The sequence below is a fragment of the Dendroctonus ponderosae genome, unplaced genomic scaffold (genome assembly GCF_020466585.1).
Source record: "Dendroctonus ponderosae isolate FM_Combo_2020 unplaced genomic scaffold, Dpon_F_20191213v2 Dpon_F_20191213_4, whole genome shotgun sequence".
Lineage (NCBI taxonomy): Eukaryota > Metazoa > Arthropoda > Insecta > Coleoptera > Curculionidae > Dendroctonus > Dendroctonus ponderosae.
This window is the reverse complement of record NW_026018611.1, coordinates 14,584,908-14,600,098: the sequence shown is the minus strand read 5'-3', so window position 1 is coordinate 14,600,098 and position 15,191 is coordinate 14,584,908. Positions and strand designations below refer to the sequence as shown.

At 32.7% G+C, this 15,191-nt stretch overlaps 1 protein-coding gene across 1 annotated transcript in view; it reads left to right on the top strand.

Moving 5' to 3' along the window:
* Positions 1-13,629, top strand: part of LOC109535455 (glycine-rich cell wall structural protein) — a 17,903-nt gene extending 4,274 nt beyond the window's left edge. The window contains exons 2-3 of the mRNA XM_019901369.2: positions 6,526-6,748; positions 12,816-13,629. Coding sequence (XP_019756928.1) covers positions 6,526-6,748; positions 12,816-12,988 — 396 coding nt within the window. The 3' untranslated portion in view covers positions 12,989-13,629. The remainder of the gene's footprint in view (positions 1-6,525; positions 6,749-12,815) is intronic.
* Positions 13,630-15,191: the final 1,562 nt, after the last annotated feature.

Below are 15,191 nucleotides of genomic sequence, written 5' to 3'. Positions count from 1 at the left end.
CTTTTTAACTGTAATTGTTTTCTCACAATACAACTATTTTCCATATGAAAATCAGCCATTATTATTAACAGTTAGATATACATATTATATATTTACCCTTTATGAAAGTGCTTATTTGATACATAAAAGCACATGACCACTTCTGAAGATAAAAAAAACTGCCAATGGACGATACCCACATATGCGAAATCTAACGAAATCCTGCTAAAGGACGTCTTTCCAAAAGACAAACGGCCTAAAGTTTCATTTTAGCTACAATGGCTCGTGCAAAACCGTATAAATAAATTCTTATCTAGCATGGCTTCTATACGTTGCAATTAAAATGGACCATTAGCTACTTTTAGCACGATCTCTGACGAAAGCAGTCTGGAAATTAGAAAAACGCATCCGAAGGACACCGGCCCAAAGACTACACACCAGTATATTCACACGACCGTACCACAGACCACACGCTATTATACATATATCAGACGACCGGCCTAATGGAACCAGATGGAACCCGCGGACGGCTGTGTGCGTGCGAGAAAGTAGTTGCTTGTCTTTATCTATGCCAGACATAACGCCGCCGTTACATATTCCATTTAGTTTGCCCGTTCCATAAAAAGTTATCATTTAAATAAGCAAGTACTAAACCCTTTATCAAAGTATTTTGACCTTCGATTACACTTCTGTCAATTTTATCCATAAGAAGATACAGAACATAATGTTACTAATCCCTTTGCTTAGTGATCAAGCTTGTACGAGAAGTGGAATTACCCACAAAAATAATGAACATCTTTATTGTGATGGAAATTCCCATGCCACCCAAATTATGCTTTAACAACAAGCCACAGAAAGCAAATTAGTTTAGAGTTCATGTGTTAGCAGGAATAATTAATGATTTGATTACCGGTTGTTTTGTCTCTTCGGTTAAACAGTCAAGGTTATTTAGATCATATTCTAAACGTTCTTCCAAGTTTATTGAACGACCTACCTCTACAACTTCCGCAAAACCTGTGGTTTATGCACGATGGTACTCCGCAATAAATTGAAATGGATGACCGCAACGATTTGAATCAACAGTACCAACACGGTAATCTGACCACCGCGCTTACCGGACATGACTCCACTTAAACATTTTTTTATTGGTTATTTTAACTACGGTTAAACTTCAGGCGATTCCAAAATTGATTGGATATTTTAAGTAACGACGACGAACTGATGCTTAGGGACCATTTTTACTTTTTACTTTTAATCGTCCTTTAGAGAGGGTCAGCAAAGATGACTTGAAATATTCGAAGACTAGATGGTAAAACAGCTGACAGTCAGTTTTTACACATAATAATATATTAATCCCAAAAAGGTGCACGTAAAAAATATAATCAAATGGCCCAGGCTACTTGGCAATATTCCTGATAGTGCAAAAGTTATTCACGAAAGAAATAATCCCGTTTCATCCTGATGTTTTATATGAGTTCTATCGCAAAGTTTTTTACAATGAGTTTAATATTTACTTTGGATGTGCACGGAGTGATAACTGTAGTTTATGTGCTGAATTTAATGTCGAAAAAAATGTTAATCAGGTAAAGTGTAAAGACTTACAACACCTTATTAAACCAAATAATGCCAAACATTTTTCCGGGAGTTTCACACGCAATGAAACATGCAAGAGACTAAGAGATAAGAAGACTGATACCGCTTCTCCTCAGCAGCAGATGAAAAGTTAAAGGGAACCAAAGAAAAATATGACGAAAAAAATTGAAGTTGGTACTGCAAAGCAAAAGATAAAGCTGCAAAAGATGTTTTAAGAAAATAAAATTATATTAAGTTTCTGTTGTTAATCGCAAAGTTACTTAAAGTCACTTACCAATAGCGTATTTTTTGTGTTCACTTTATTGTAGTAATACTACTTTATTCACTGACATAATATTACTCATTTGTAGTAGAAGAATCATTAAAGCTTTATTTTCCACTCACATCGTTCTTGCTGTTTTCTTTATTGATGATTTACATCCTTTTTGTCATATTTTTTCTGCTAATTCGATGAAATAATATAATGTTAATAAACTAGAAATCTGATATCGCTCGTAAGATAATATTCGTTATTTTATTAAGTTTCAATTTTAAACTTGATGATTTCTAATTTTAGTTTTGAAATATAAAATTTACTTTTGTACCAAAGAAATTAAAGCGGCATTAATCGTTTTCCCTGTGTAGGGTTTTCATTTAGTTAAAATGAACAATAAAATATAACAAGTTGTTCAGAACTAACTGTCAGAACAGGATGAGACAAAGATATGCCCCTTTGAAGAAGATTTGCATGTGTTTGACAGCACAATCTTCAATGAGAAGAGTATTCGTTAACGAATTCAAAGTTTTTGTTTCAATAGAACTTCTGATATGAAATTTCCTTCAGACAGTGAAATCAAAAATAAACTAAGAAGCTTGTTAAAAGTTTTAGCCAGTTTCCATACCAAAAATTGTATTAACCATAAAAAGTTATGTAAATTTTTAGAAAACCAAAAATTATTCCGAGTTTGATTCTGTCACTTTCACTTGCTGTACGTGCCAGAATGGTATTTCTCTTTTTCTTGTTAAATGGTAGAGCATGAAGCTTAAGAATAGCGTGAAGCTCTCAAGCATGAAATTCCGGAGGAATATTATTTTGAGTATGAAGCTTCTAAAGACTGTTTTTCATTTTTTCAGAAATTCCTAACTGTTCTTTGTATAATTTTGGTATATCCTTTGCAATAGCCTGTAGTCGTGCTCGTCCCAAAACATTGATTTAATGTTAATTTCGCCGGAATTTTTTTTTTATTTATTTTTGTCTCGTACCACATAGCTTTAATTTTCATCCGCGATACCTTATTTCTATCCTAGTATGTTCTTCAAGAAGGAACTTTTCAGTGATTTAAATCGAAAAATCTGGAAACCTTAACTCTTTACCCTGATAAGGTTCACTTGATTTTTTTATTTCTTAAGTCGCTTAGTGCGAGCCCACCGGAGCACATCAAGCAGATCATTGAGTAAAAATAGTGGTCTGTGCATTGATTCCTCCATGTAAGAGCGTCCCTTTTCCAAAAAGTAAAAAAAAATTCAAAAAGTTATGCTGGATAAATAAGTAGTTTTACTGTTTGCAGTCCTCCTTCCCTGCACTATATTTTCATTATTATAAGCACGATTCACAGAAAAGGCCAAAGCAATCAAATTTCTCTTCTCGAGGTGGTAATAAAAAGAACATTTGACAATTTCGAAACCTTGGTATATAGAAAAACCTACTCACATTTAACTAACATTTAAATTCAAACTCAGATCACCCGCTAATGGAAAAAACGGCATTGTAAAAATTTTGTATCATAGAGATAATAATTCCAAATGAAGGGAGTTTTAAATTTCCATAACTATCCAAATTCCTTTATGAGCAAATAAGAAAATAGAAAATCAAAAATTAAAAGGAAATTAAAATGAACTCATTACGAACCTTCTTATTTCATTTATTACGGGGATTTCAGACAAAATTAAACGAGTACCGTTAACAAAATCAATATTAGGACTAGTTTTAAAACTGAAAGTACAACTAGAAGAAAATTTACGAAACGAAACCTCATGACAAAGAAGAAAAATATTAAAAATGTGTTTTACAAAATTCCCTGCCAATGTGATAAATTGTTATAGCGGAACCTTCCAGGTCATTAAATGAAATAACTAAAGAACAGAAACCATACATAGAAAACAAAACATTTTACAGATCACATATTTGCAGACATGCATTTCACAAGTGCCACCAAATTCAATGAAATTTTTTAATAATTTTTTCTCAGAACAGTCAAGTATAAAAACCCAAATTAAAGACGAGCCTTCATTTTACTTAACCGAGATAATTATACATTTTCATTTTTATTTTATTGAAGCCATACATTGTTAACTATCAAAAGAGATAGACTTTCGAGGCCATTCCTTGAAACGAATAGGTTTTTCGGGTTCTTAGGCCGTCGCTCAGTAGAGTTTCTTCTTGACGTTTCGCAAGCACGAAGGGCTTGAATCTTCAGAAGTGGTTTGCTTGAACGCTTAACTCTCGCTCAGAACAGTGTAAGCGTTCAAGCAAACCACTTCTGAAAGTGCAAGCCACTCGCGCTTGCGAAACGTCAAGAAGAAATTCTACAGAACGACGGCCTAAAAACCCGAAAAACCCATTAGTTTCATTGTTATCTATGCTAAAATCTGAAGTAGAAACACAAAAATTGTAAAAAACCGATAACTTTTTTTCACATTTGTATTAATTTAGTCTTGTTATACCATTTATTACTATACTCCTTTTTAGGTAGCTTTTGAGAAGTAATAGCAGATTTGCGACCGAAACGTCAAGATAATTTTTCTAACTTTATTTTTGTACGAATTTGTTTTCTTACTTACTCAAAGTAATCTTAATTAAGACTCCTAAGTGTATCTCAATTACTCTTATAGTCGCAGCCATCTATGTGGTAGCTAATGAAAATTTTTGAGGCTAAATGCCTAAGAAAAAATTTGATACAGCGTGTTTCTGCTGTCCCTAATTAACTTTTAAACTTTAACCTTTTTAACCTTTTTAACCTTTTAACTTCAACGGTTAGTACGGCAATTAGACGATTTTCGATGGTAAAAACTGCAAAGAGGGCAAATATCCATACTACTTGCATATCTACATATACAGTGAGTGCATCTATTTGGAAAATGCCCTAGTTATATAGCAAATTTAGAAAAACAATATTTTGCGATGAAATATTACCGTTAAATATATTCCCAATGTTATAAAATATTGAAATTTAGGTCTCTATTTTTACATTTTGATGTTGCGAATTTATGAGCAACGACCTAAGCAAGACCTGGTCATTTGTTAAGAAAATCTGGCTGCACATTAACTCATAGAAAATTGTGTTGTTTATTTTAATTAAATGCTCTTGATTCTGTCCGAAGGAGATTCCCAAAATGAATCTCTACATGGCCCGTTGCGTTATTCAAAGTTGTTGATGGATTTTCCAGTCGGAATGTGTCTCTGTGATCCTTTTAGGTGTGTCGTGATCATAAAGTATTTCGGCTCAACTTCTGATAACGTGACTCGCTATCCTCACTATTCTCCTGATAACCAACTAACTGCTTTTTAAGAAAAGCCTTTCGTCTGGAAAATATTGTTATATCTGAATTTTCATGGACTATCATCATTGTTTCAGGCAAGCAGTATTTCGACCAGAAGTATAAACTTTTAAACTAGTTTGACTGAAAATTACAATGTATAAAGAATCATATCCAGCAAGATGTTTAAAATCGCGTTCAGAAACTGTAGAGATTTAGGTAACAAATCCAACAAAAAAGCTTGTACTCTTTCCCTTTGTGTAACGAAATGACTTACCAGAGCTTCAACATTTCCGCTCAATGTTATTGGAAATTATTATTTTTTCCGGAACCATTTTTATAATAACGCAATTAATATTTCAAAAATTAATTTAAAAATGTTGTTGGCGTTCAAAATGTGTGCATACTACTACATCATTCCTCAGATTACACCAGCCGCGCATAAACTTGTTTCTTTCTTCTTTAATTACTCAGTTTCTTATTCTTTTAAAAAGTGTAAAATAAAATATGGTATAATCGTATGTACCGGGCTGATAACCCTGTATCGAAAAATTGCAATAAAAAATGTTTCAAATGTAAGAGTTAATATGTGGCTCACTATGTTGATCCAAACTAACATAAAAATTTCGAAAGTAATCTGACATTCATACCACAGCTACTAAATTAAATGACCAAATACGTTGTTGATTGGGTATATTTTTAATTCCGTAACCATAAACAAGATGATTCGCCGGGTCATTAAAAAATTCCAAGCCTTAACAGTTTTGAATAATCTGAGGCTACTTGTTTCCATTTAAATGTCCATCAAATAAAAGTAATTACGTATAAGCAGCCTTGAAAAGTCGAGACGCATAAAGAGCGCACAATAGACATTAAATTAAGCTTTGAGGAAAAATACAAATATGTTTGGAGTAGCCGCTGAAGTACCTACATATGTAAAACCAGCTTGAAAGTTATACAAAAACCATTATAAACCGGTCTATGCATGTAAATATATATGTGTTAATCTGAATATAGTTCCTAATAATTATCTTTTAATAATTTCCAATTAAGCAACTGCTTTTTCAAAGCGCGATCCAAATTATAAGAAAACAATTTCGCAAGTTTATAATTCAATTCTCTTAATCAGTTGAAAATCATTGAGGTTTCACTTCCTAATCCCAATTATAAATTTAAGCGGATTGAGATGGGGTTAGTTTTAGTTTGAAATTCGCAGCATCCACTAATAATGGCTAAAACTTATCTTGACCTATAAAACTTTGTGTTTATTTGATCTTCTCATTTTCCTTAACACCATTACCCGTTGGTTTTGGTTATCCTGCTGGCATTATCAATATTTATTCAAACTAACTGACAAAAGTGCGCTATCAGTTTCTGACGAACGGTACTTGAAACTACATTTAATTAAAGTTTTATTTAAACATTATTTTTTTACAGATATTCCTTCTACTTGCCTTGTTCATTTCGCTGACAGTAGCATTGCCAGCACCCTTCTTGCATAAAAAGTTTGGCGGCCATGGCGGAGGTTATGGAGGAGGATATGGAGGTGGCTATGGAGGAGGACATGGGGGTGGTGCAATCATTATAGTGAAGAAAGTTTACTCTGGTGGTTATGGAGGATATAATAGTGGTTACGGTGGTGGTTACGGAGGACACGGAGGTAAGCTATTAGAGAAAAATGTAAAAAAACAAACCATTATTTAATTATTTTCTCGCTTATTTCTTGTTAATGATTCTAATTGACTATTAGCATTGGACCGCAAGGGATACGAAGCTGGGTAAATTTGAACAAAGTTACGCATGTTGATGCAAAATGAAATGTTGTATTATACTACTTTCAGAAATATTTGAAGAAAAAACAGAAATTTGAACAAATTATTATTTTCTCTCTGTGCTTATTTGGCGAGATATTTTAAAATACTTGGCTCATGTTCAGAACACGCTGAGTATGACATGATCTACCGAATTTACTACAAACTTCTGGCAGGTGCTAAAAAAATTATGAAACTCGTTTTTTTTTCTAAATCTGCCAGTAGTGGTAAATAGGGATGCGATAGTTTCCTCCGGTATGCAGGGTATTCGGAAAATGGATTAGGAATTTTTTAAATTGCTGAGCAAAAACCATCCCAGCGCAAAATTAATCTAGATTCAAAATCTTGAGCGATCGTTCTATCAAATATTCTCCAGTGATTGGTGTTCCATATCAGCTTTTTTCCCAATTTATTTAAAGTTTATCCAGATGATAAGACCAGTCAATCTTCTCGTCTATATGAGTCTTTGTGAAGTTAGTCTTTTCCCATATTGTTATATATTTATCCGTTAGTTTGTGCTAGTTTGCAAGTTGCAAGTTTGAGCTAGTTTTTCTGAATAGTACTAAATTAATTTTCTCCCAATTTAAAATTAAGTCGTTATCAATTAACCATTTTTCCTTTCATATAACATATTGGCTATTGTTTACCAAGTTCTAAGTTTAAATTATTTGCATTTCCGGTAAACGTTGGTGTCAACAAGAATGTAAATGTAAATGATAGTTTGCCAGAGTTTGCCAGAGTTTGTCCGTTGACGAATACAAATACAATATTTCATAAAGATTATTTACAGATAATAATTTATAAAGATATTTTTTTACACATTGCCAGTTGAAAAATTTTGTAAAAAACGTTTGTAACTGATCATTATCTGTGGATCACCTTGTGAAATGGTTCATCAAGCCCAGTTCAACTTTATGAATATGAAATACGCCAGATTTAAAAGCATTGTTAATAGTCCAGTCCAGTCAGATTAGACTTAAAAGGCCTATTTGGGGCACTAAATGGATGAAGGGAAAACATTATTGTAAGTTGGTCGGAAAGCTGCCAGAATATTGCACAGGACAATAGTTCTTGGTGTTAGTTCGAAAGCTTAAAAGTTTGTTCAAATAATCCAATTTTTTCGTCACTAATGAATTTTAGAAGGTTTTAAAAGTATTCAAATCTTGGAGATTTTCATCCGACTCAAGCTTCATAAAAACTTCAGAATTTTATCGTCTAAAGATCAATAAAACAATTTACTCCAGAAATTTCAGCGTGTTTACTTGTTTCATTTTCATTTATATTATGCGATTTGTATGTGAATATAAGGTTCCGCAAGCATCAAAGTCCAAAAAAATGTTTTATGCTAATTTCAATTATATTTTTTATATCTTCATTTGAACAGTTTTATGTTAGGAAGTTTAGTTTAAGATTACTGAATAAACATAAAATAAATGTATACACCTAATTAGACGGAAACACTTAGAGCTTACTATAGATCATTAAGTTCTTTGGAATATTTAATAATTTTTTATTGCATTTTATTTTTGCTGAATCCAAAACATCGATGTTTGGGCAAGAAAACTTAGGGTTAAATTGGTGCGTTTTTGAGGCTGTTGATCGTCAAAGAAAATAACTTTTTCCGTAACATTTCGTAAGCACGAGTGGCTTGCAACTTTTTCTAATTATTAATCGCTTAATATAGGAAGTGAGGAAGGATTGAATATACAATTGGAAACACGCATTATTTTCTTATCAAATAAATCATCCATTCATTAATTATCAAAAACGTGTAGTGACTCAATCCATCCACAGTGTGTTTGCAAATATTTAAATTAACTTTTAATGTACATCATTTCAATCATATTTTTTCACCTCTAAATTAACGTTAATTCGACATCATGTCTTTAAATTAAATAAATTAACACTGCGTTAGTTTCCTATCTGACAGAAATTTTTCCCAGCAAAGCAAATTCTAACAGGATCAAAGAGCTTTTAATACAACTTGTAACTTATACGGTTTAGGCGGACTAATATAAATCATCCTATAAACTATCGTTCATTCAGCTTTATATTTAGAATAAGAGCCAGCTGACAAAGAAGCGATTAAAAAATAATTTCAAAAGTGTTCAATTGCAAATGAGTGCCAGCGGATTCTGGGCATAATTGCGGCCTTTTGATCAGATGGATTAAAATGTACACGATATTTATTAGGAATCACAGGCCCTTACTAGGTGTGAAATAGGAAATGAGAGAATGTAACAGTCTTCCCCGTTATGTAACAATTTTTTTTAATGTGTGTTTTTCTTATCTATTGGATTTGAGTTAAACCAAAACTGAAACAAGGAATTTTGTTAACAATTATTGTATACAATGTGAAGAAAGAGAACCACAAATAGTCGACATTTTCAGCTTATTGAGTAAAAAACAAGTTTGACATTTTTCTTATTTGTACGGCATTATAATAGTTGACCAAACGAAAAGGGTGAAAGTAAAGTACTTAAGGTCTTAAAGAAGTTCTAAAAGAAATGGAACATGGTATTAAAAATCGGATAAAAAATAGCCACCATCTTCTACAAGACCGTTGCCAAGTTATATTAACAAAAAGTCAATCAATAACCGTTACAAAAACACATCAACTTTCTTCCACTCTATTGAAAAAGGACGACTATCATTGAAAGAAAACATATTAACATAAATTATTTTAACAAGATAAGAAATATTGGATTATAAACGTTCAGAAAGCACAAAAACATTCACAATATGGTTTATAACTGCTGTTTTTGTATCGATGAAGAGCCTAATCTAAGTAACGTAAAGTAACCGAAGAGTTGCTGTTTTAACAATATCTGGTTCGTAATTATTGGTATATTTTATGCAAGTGGAAAACGCATTTCAGTGTACTAACAAATATAAACAAACGTACGTTTCTATCCGCTTCCTGTTATGGAACAGAGCAGATGTCGGCTGTGAAACATTGCTTAAATAATTAAAGAAAGTGCCAAAAACCCGTTTAACGCATAACTTTTGAACCATACTTTTTTTTCAAGGATTAAAAATACCTACAATATTAAACAAACTGAATTAAAATACGTTCATTTATTTACTCAAAAAACGAAAAAAACCGCCTATGTTTGGGTTTTTTTCAATTTTCTTTAATTAGTTTATTTTTGCTTCAAAAAAATTGTACTACAACTTTTTTGAAGGTCTTTGTATCATCATCATCTTGCTCATGCCTATTTGTTTTTAAAAAAAGGTTCTTTCTACATTCTAAATAAGTTTTTATTCTTGAGACGTCGGAGAGACTTCTCTGAGGCTGTATTTTACTCGTAAAGAGTTATACTACAGCGCACTGGCGGCAATTCCAGCCTTCGCACAGCTATTTTCAACTTAATTTTTAAACAATTTACCATTCAGTAATAAAATTTTTCTTTATTGTGCGGTGTTGTATAACTCTTTACGAGTAAAATACAGCCTCGGAGAAGTAAGTCTCCAACGCCTCAAGAAAAAAACTTATTTAGAATCTGTCAAGAGTAATTTTTACATAACAAATAGGAATTAACAGAAAGTTGTGATATTTTAAGCTAATATTTATACCACTTATAAAGTATACACATACCTTCAAAGAGATTATAGCAAAATTTTTTTGAAGCAAAACTAAATTAATTGTGGAAATTAAAAAAAAAACGTTAAAATAGGCAGTTTTTTCGATTTTTGAGTAATCAAATAAACGAAAGATTTTAATTTAGTTTATCTCATATTGTAGGTATTTTTAATACTTAAAAAAATTATTAAACCTTTTTAAAAGTAATCAACTAATTATTTAAACACTGTTTCCCACAGCCGGAAACCGCGCTGACTATAACGCAAATAAAATTATTGTCCCAATTATCTGACTTCCTTCCAAACAACTTCAACTAATCTTTTACCTTCATTTATTAAGTGCGCGGAAAAATCTAATCCGACTGGACTATAATTCTAAAACACAGTACATGCTTCAATTTACATACAGAGAAGTTTTATGAAGCTGTTTGGTATTTCATTCACCTTCTTTTCATTCATTCATTTAAACACATTCGCGAATCGTTTAGGAAAAGTATATCACTTTATAAATAGGTTAAGTATTGAATATCTCATCAATTTTATATAAAAAATAATGTTTAAATAAATTTTTAAAGAATAAGCTGATAATCCCAAGTAAAACATGCATTAAGTAATCGACATACGCAGCATAAAAAAGGCACGTGTTCAAAGGGGCAAGAAGCAAACACAAATCACCGCCATCAATCATACTAAAAACAAGCACTACATGGTTATTACGTATGACATGTGTTGTGCGTAAGAAAATATCGAACAAATAAATTAGTTGTTACTGTCTGAAATTGATAAAAAAAATCGGAGTTTGGGAATTTAACTCAACATATTTGGGTTAGATTTATTTTAAAACTAATATCGCGTACACAGTATGTTTCAAGGTAGCCTAAGTTGCTAAGTTGCATATTGCTTTATTAATGAACCAACGTATCAAAATTGGCGTTTTGTAAATATTAATTATTCAAAGTTGATTCTTTATACAGCATGTTTTAATATACGTGAAAGTAAAATTTAATTAATTTTTATAGCAGAAGCATGTATTCGTATTTATCTAAGATAGATATTATTAAATTTATTTAAATAAATAATGGATGAGAAAATGAAGGCAAAACATTATCTAAAAAATGAGATTATTTTTCATCCCGCTGCTACCTAACAATATATTTAATACATTTTGGATTTGATGCGACCTTCCTAAAAACTAGCACTAATTAGATAGTATAGGCAAAAGTTTATAATCCACTTGTGTTGGTAATGAATTTACGGGATTTTGGGAGGCAGACCAAATAGACTCTAAATTACGGCAGATTTTACGAGTCTGTCAGGACAAATCTCTTTTTTTCTCCGCAGTCACAGAAAGCGTCTTGGTGGTCTATTTGGTTCCATCTAATCTTGTTGGCTTTTACGACTGACACTCCAGTTCTGATTATTTTTAATGTTTGCACGCCCTCACAACCGGTGCATAAATGCGAACTACTCCCGAAGAACCACATCAGTACAGTGTAAGCTCCCAAGCAGACCACCTCTGGAAGGTACAAGCCGCACGTGCTTGCAAAACGTCAGGAAGAAATTCCATTTTACGACAGCCTAAAAACACGAAAAACTCACCAGTATCCACTTTGGCTTTCTTCAGTAACTATCTCTGGCTCAAAAACTCCATTAGTTTAAAACACACAGCCCACCTCTGATTGTGCGAGTCCCCCATGTAGAATATTCGACCTAGTTAGAGTCTCCACTTTGTTACACATTTTAAGTTTTACAGAATGAAATAAGACATTTTAAGTTTAAAAGAACCATGTTATTTTGTTTCGAAAAAATACTGTAGAATCGCAATTTCTAAGTTTAAACAAATTTTGCAACGTTTTTGTTATAATGTTTAGTCCTACTAATAGTTGGCTCAATAATCACTGAGTTACTTACTACTGAAAAGCTGCATAAGAAAAGTTGAGCACATTCTATATATCTTCAAAGCTCAATGCTTTTACATTTGTGGCGTTCTCTCTAAATAAGCACCATTAACCCCATAAAATGAATTCCGCCAATTTTCAATGTCAACCTATATATATTTATACTAGACTTTATAATTAAAATAATAATCTTATTTAATTTTATATTTTGGCCAGCCCACACATCAAAATAATGAGCTACCTACATTTACCTTTATTTAGATAATACTGGTGCATACGTACTCATTTTCCAACCTTTGTCCAAACCAAAAAATAAATGCCAGTTAAAGCTGTATTAATGCCGTTTTAAAGTGTTGTGTATCAAATACTGTAAAGAAGATTTTTTTCTCAGTGCCATCGATTTTTGAACACATTAAAATTACGTTTAAACTTGCAGGATATGGAGGACATGGAGGTGGCTATGGTGGAGGCGGTGGATATGGAGGGGGTGGAGGTTATGGCGGCGGCGGCGGCGGTGGCTATGGAGGAGGCGGCGGCTATGGAGGAGGCGGTGGCTACGGCGGCGGATTTGGATTTGGAGGAGGTTTTGGGGGCGGTTATGGAAAATAAACGTGCTTACTATAAGAGTGGACAAATTTGATAATAAATAATTTTCGTTTCTAAATAGTTTTTGGAAACGATGTTCAATGCAAGAGCTCATGTAAATTTTCTGTTAATCTTAAATTAATTTCTAATTAAAATTGGTTTTAGTAAGACTTAAATATGAAGTTAATGTGTTATTAGTTTTATTCACAAACTTCTTTTTGGGCATTTTGCCTCAAAAATTTTTGTCTTTAAAAAAGTGTTATTAGTTAGTACCCTTCAAATCTTGCGAAGCAGGTAAAAAAAACTTAATTGGGAAAATGCCAGTAAAAAAAGGAAATACGTAGAACGTATATTATGAAAGTTTTCGCACTAAATTGAACTATCCTCAGCAACTACACCGAATATCTAAGATACCTTACTCGATATGTTATTGATAATTAGATTTGGTTTATTTGCGCCATGTGAAATGCTTTAAAAATAAGTAAGTTTACTACGGTTTCCAACGGTTTATACTGTGGTTGGTTCCTAGGCTTTAGGGTTCTTTTTATAGTCTTAAAAGTGGGTATTTTCCAATCCATTATAAACCAAGTATAATATTTTCGCTGAAAGATAAAATGCTTGTGAATGACATATCTTGCTTTTCGTAATAAATTTATACATACCTATGGGAGAGTTATTTAAATTAGTTTTCTGAATTTAGTGCATTTAATTTTTGTCCTACTTTTAAAAGATGTAATTTTTATACGTAGATTAGCACTATGCAATTTAGATTAACTGTATCATTAAAACTAGTTATATAATAAGCAAAACTAAAATCCAGTTTTGTTTATCCTTTGACATTTGTTAAGTTGTTAAGTATAAGTTAAAGGATACCTACTCTCAAAAAATTACCTTATATGGTTAAAGTTCTTTATCATTGTATTTTTTCGTTACTTTAAATGTTTACATGTATAGAACAGCCATTGAGCAATTCACAAATATAATATATAATGGCGTTCCGGGAAAAATGGTGAATTAGGGAATTAGGTTCCTGCTCGGGTGCCGATGTTGTATTGGCGTTCCGGTAAAGAAGATAATAAGAAATGGAGACACCTGGGGTATTACTGGTATAGGGACAAGTTTAGAATTGGAAGGGTTTTTCCGGCGGTTTCCTCGGGCGCCAGCCCAGGGGTCAATACGCACTGGGCGGAATAAAACACAATTAATCAACAAATAGTCTATTCAGCCTATTAAAAGAAAAACAGGATTGCTAACGCCCCAAGCAAGGCAGGATCTTTTACATTTTACAAAGCAAAATAAGGTTGATGGCCTTAACCAAGCATTACATTTAACGAAAAAGAAGCAAGATTTTCGGCCTCGAACTATAAAAAACCAAAATTACAAGACAAGGGGAGAGAAGGTGCATAACGGGGCGGTCATTACCTACTAGAGTAATGCCGGGAGAGATAAACCACATTTTTTGATTCGACTCTATCTCAACAAAAAATAGCTTTATTGACGTAAAAAAAATGTTGTCACGAACATTTTAACTAACTGCAATGAGAACTGTAACTAAATACCAAAAACTCGGACCCATTTGTTGGCAAAAAAATAAAATAAAAAACCGTTATGTGGTCCAACTAACCCGAAATCTGCGCGATAGTTGAACCACCAATTTGGGACAGTTGAACCACACAGGGAGAGATGAACCGTAACAAAGGATAAGGAACAAAATTAAACTTAATTATTTTTTTTTTTTATAAAATAATAAGTTTTTTTGCGGCATTCATTCCACATATATAAGTTTGTACCCGACTCATGAAGCCACCGGGTACACGACTCATGAAACACCTTCAGCACCTCTTATGCTAAGATCTGAATGACGGATGAGGAAAAGATGTAGGCAGTCGTATTCTGCCATTTCTGTGATTGCGTTAAAACGATGCTTCAACGTTAACTGTTTAGCAACAGCAAACATCATATGTCGCATATCATTCCGTGTTGGGGCAAAACCAAATTTTTGCAGCTTTTTACATGTGCTACTATCGTCGCTTCATTTTCTTCTCTTAAAGTAGACGAAGAACTCAGTGAGCCAGTTTTTTAGTTTTCCGCACGGCTTTCTTGTAATTAGAGCAGCTTTGGGAATATTAAAGTGTCTGGCTGCGGCTTTGACCCCCATTGTTTTTCTATCTATAGTATTTACAACATTTTTGAAGTCTTTTTCGGCCTATCTAGCTCTTTGTGAGCT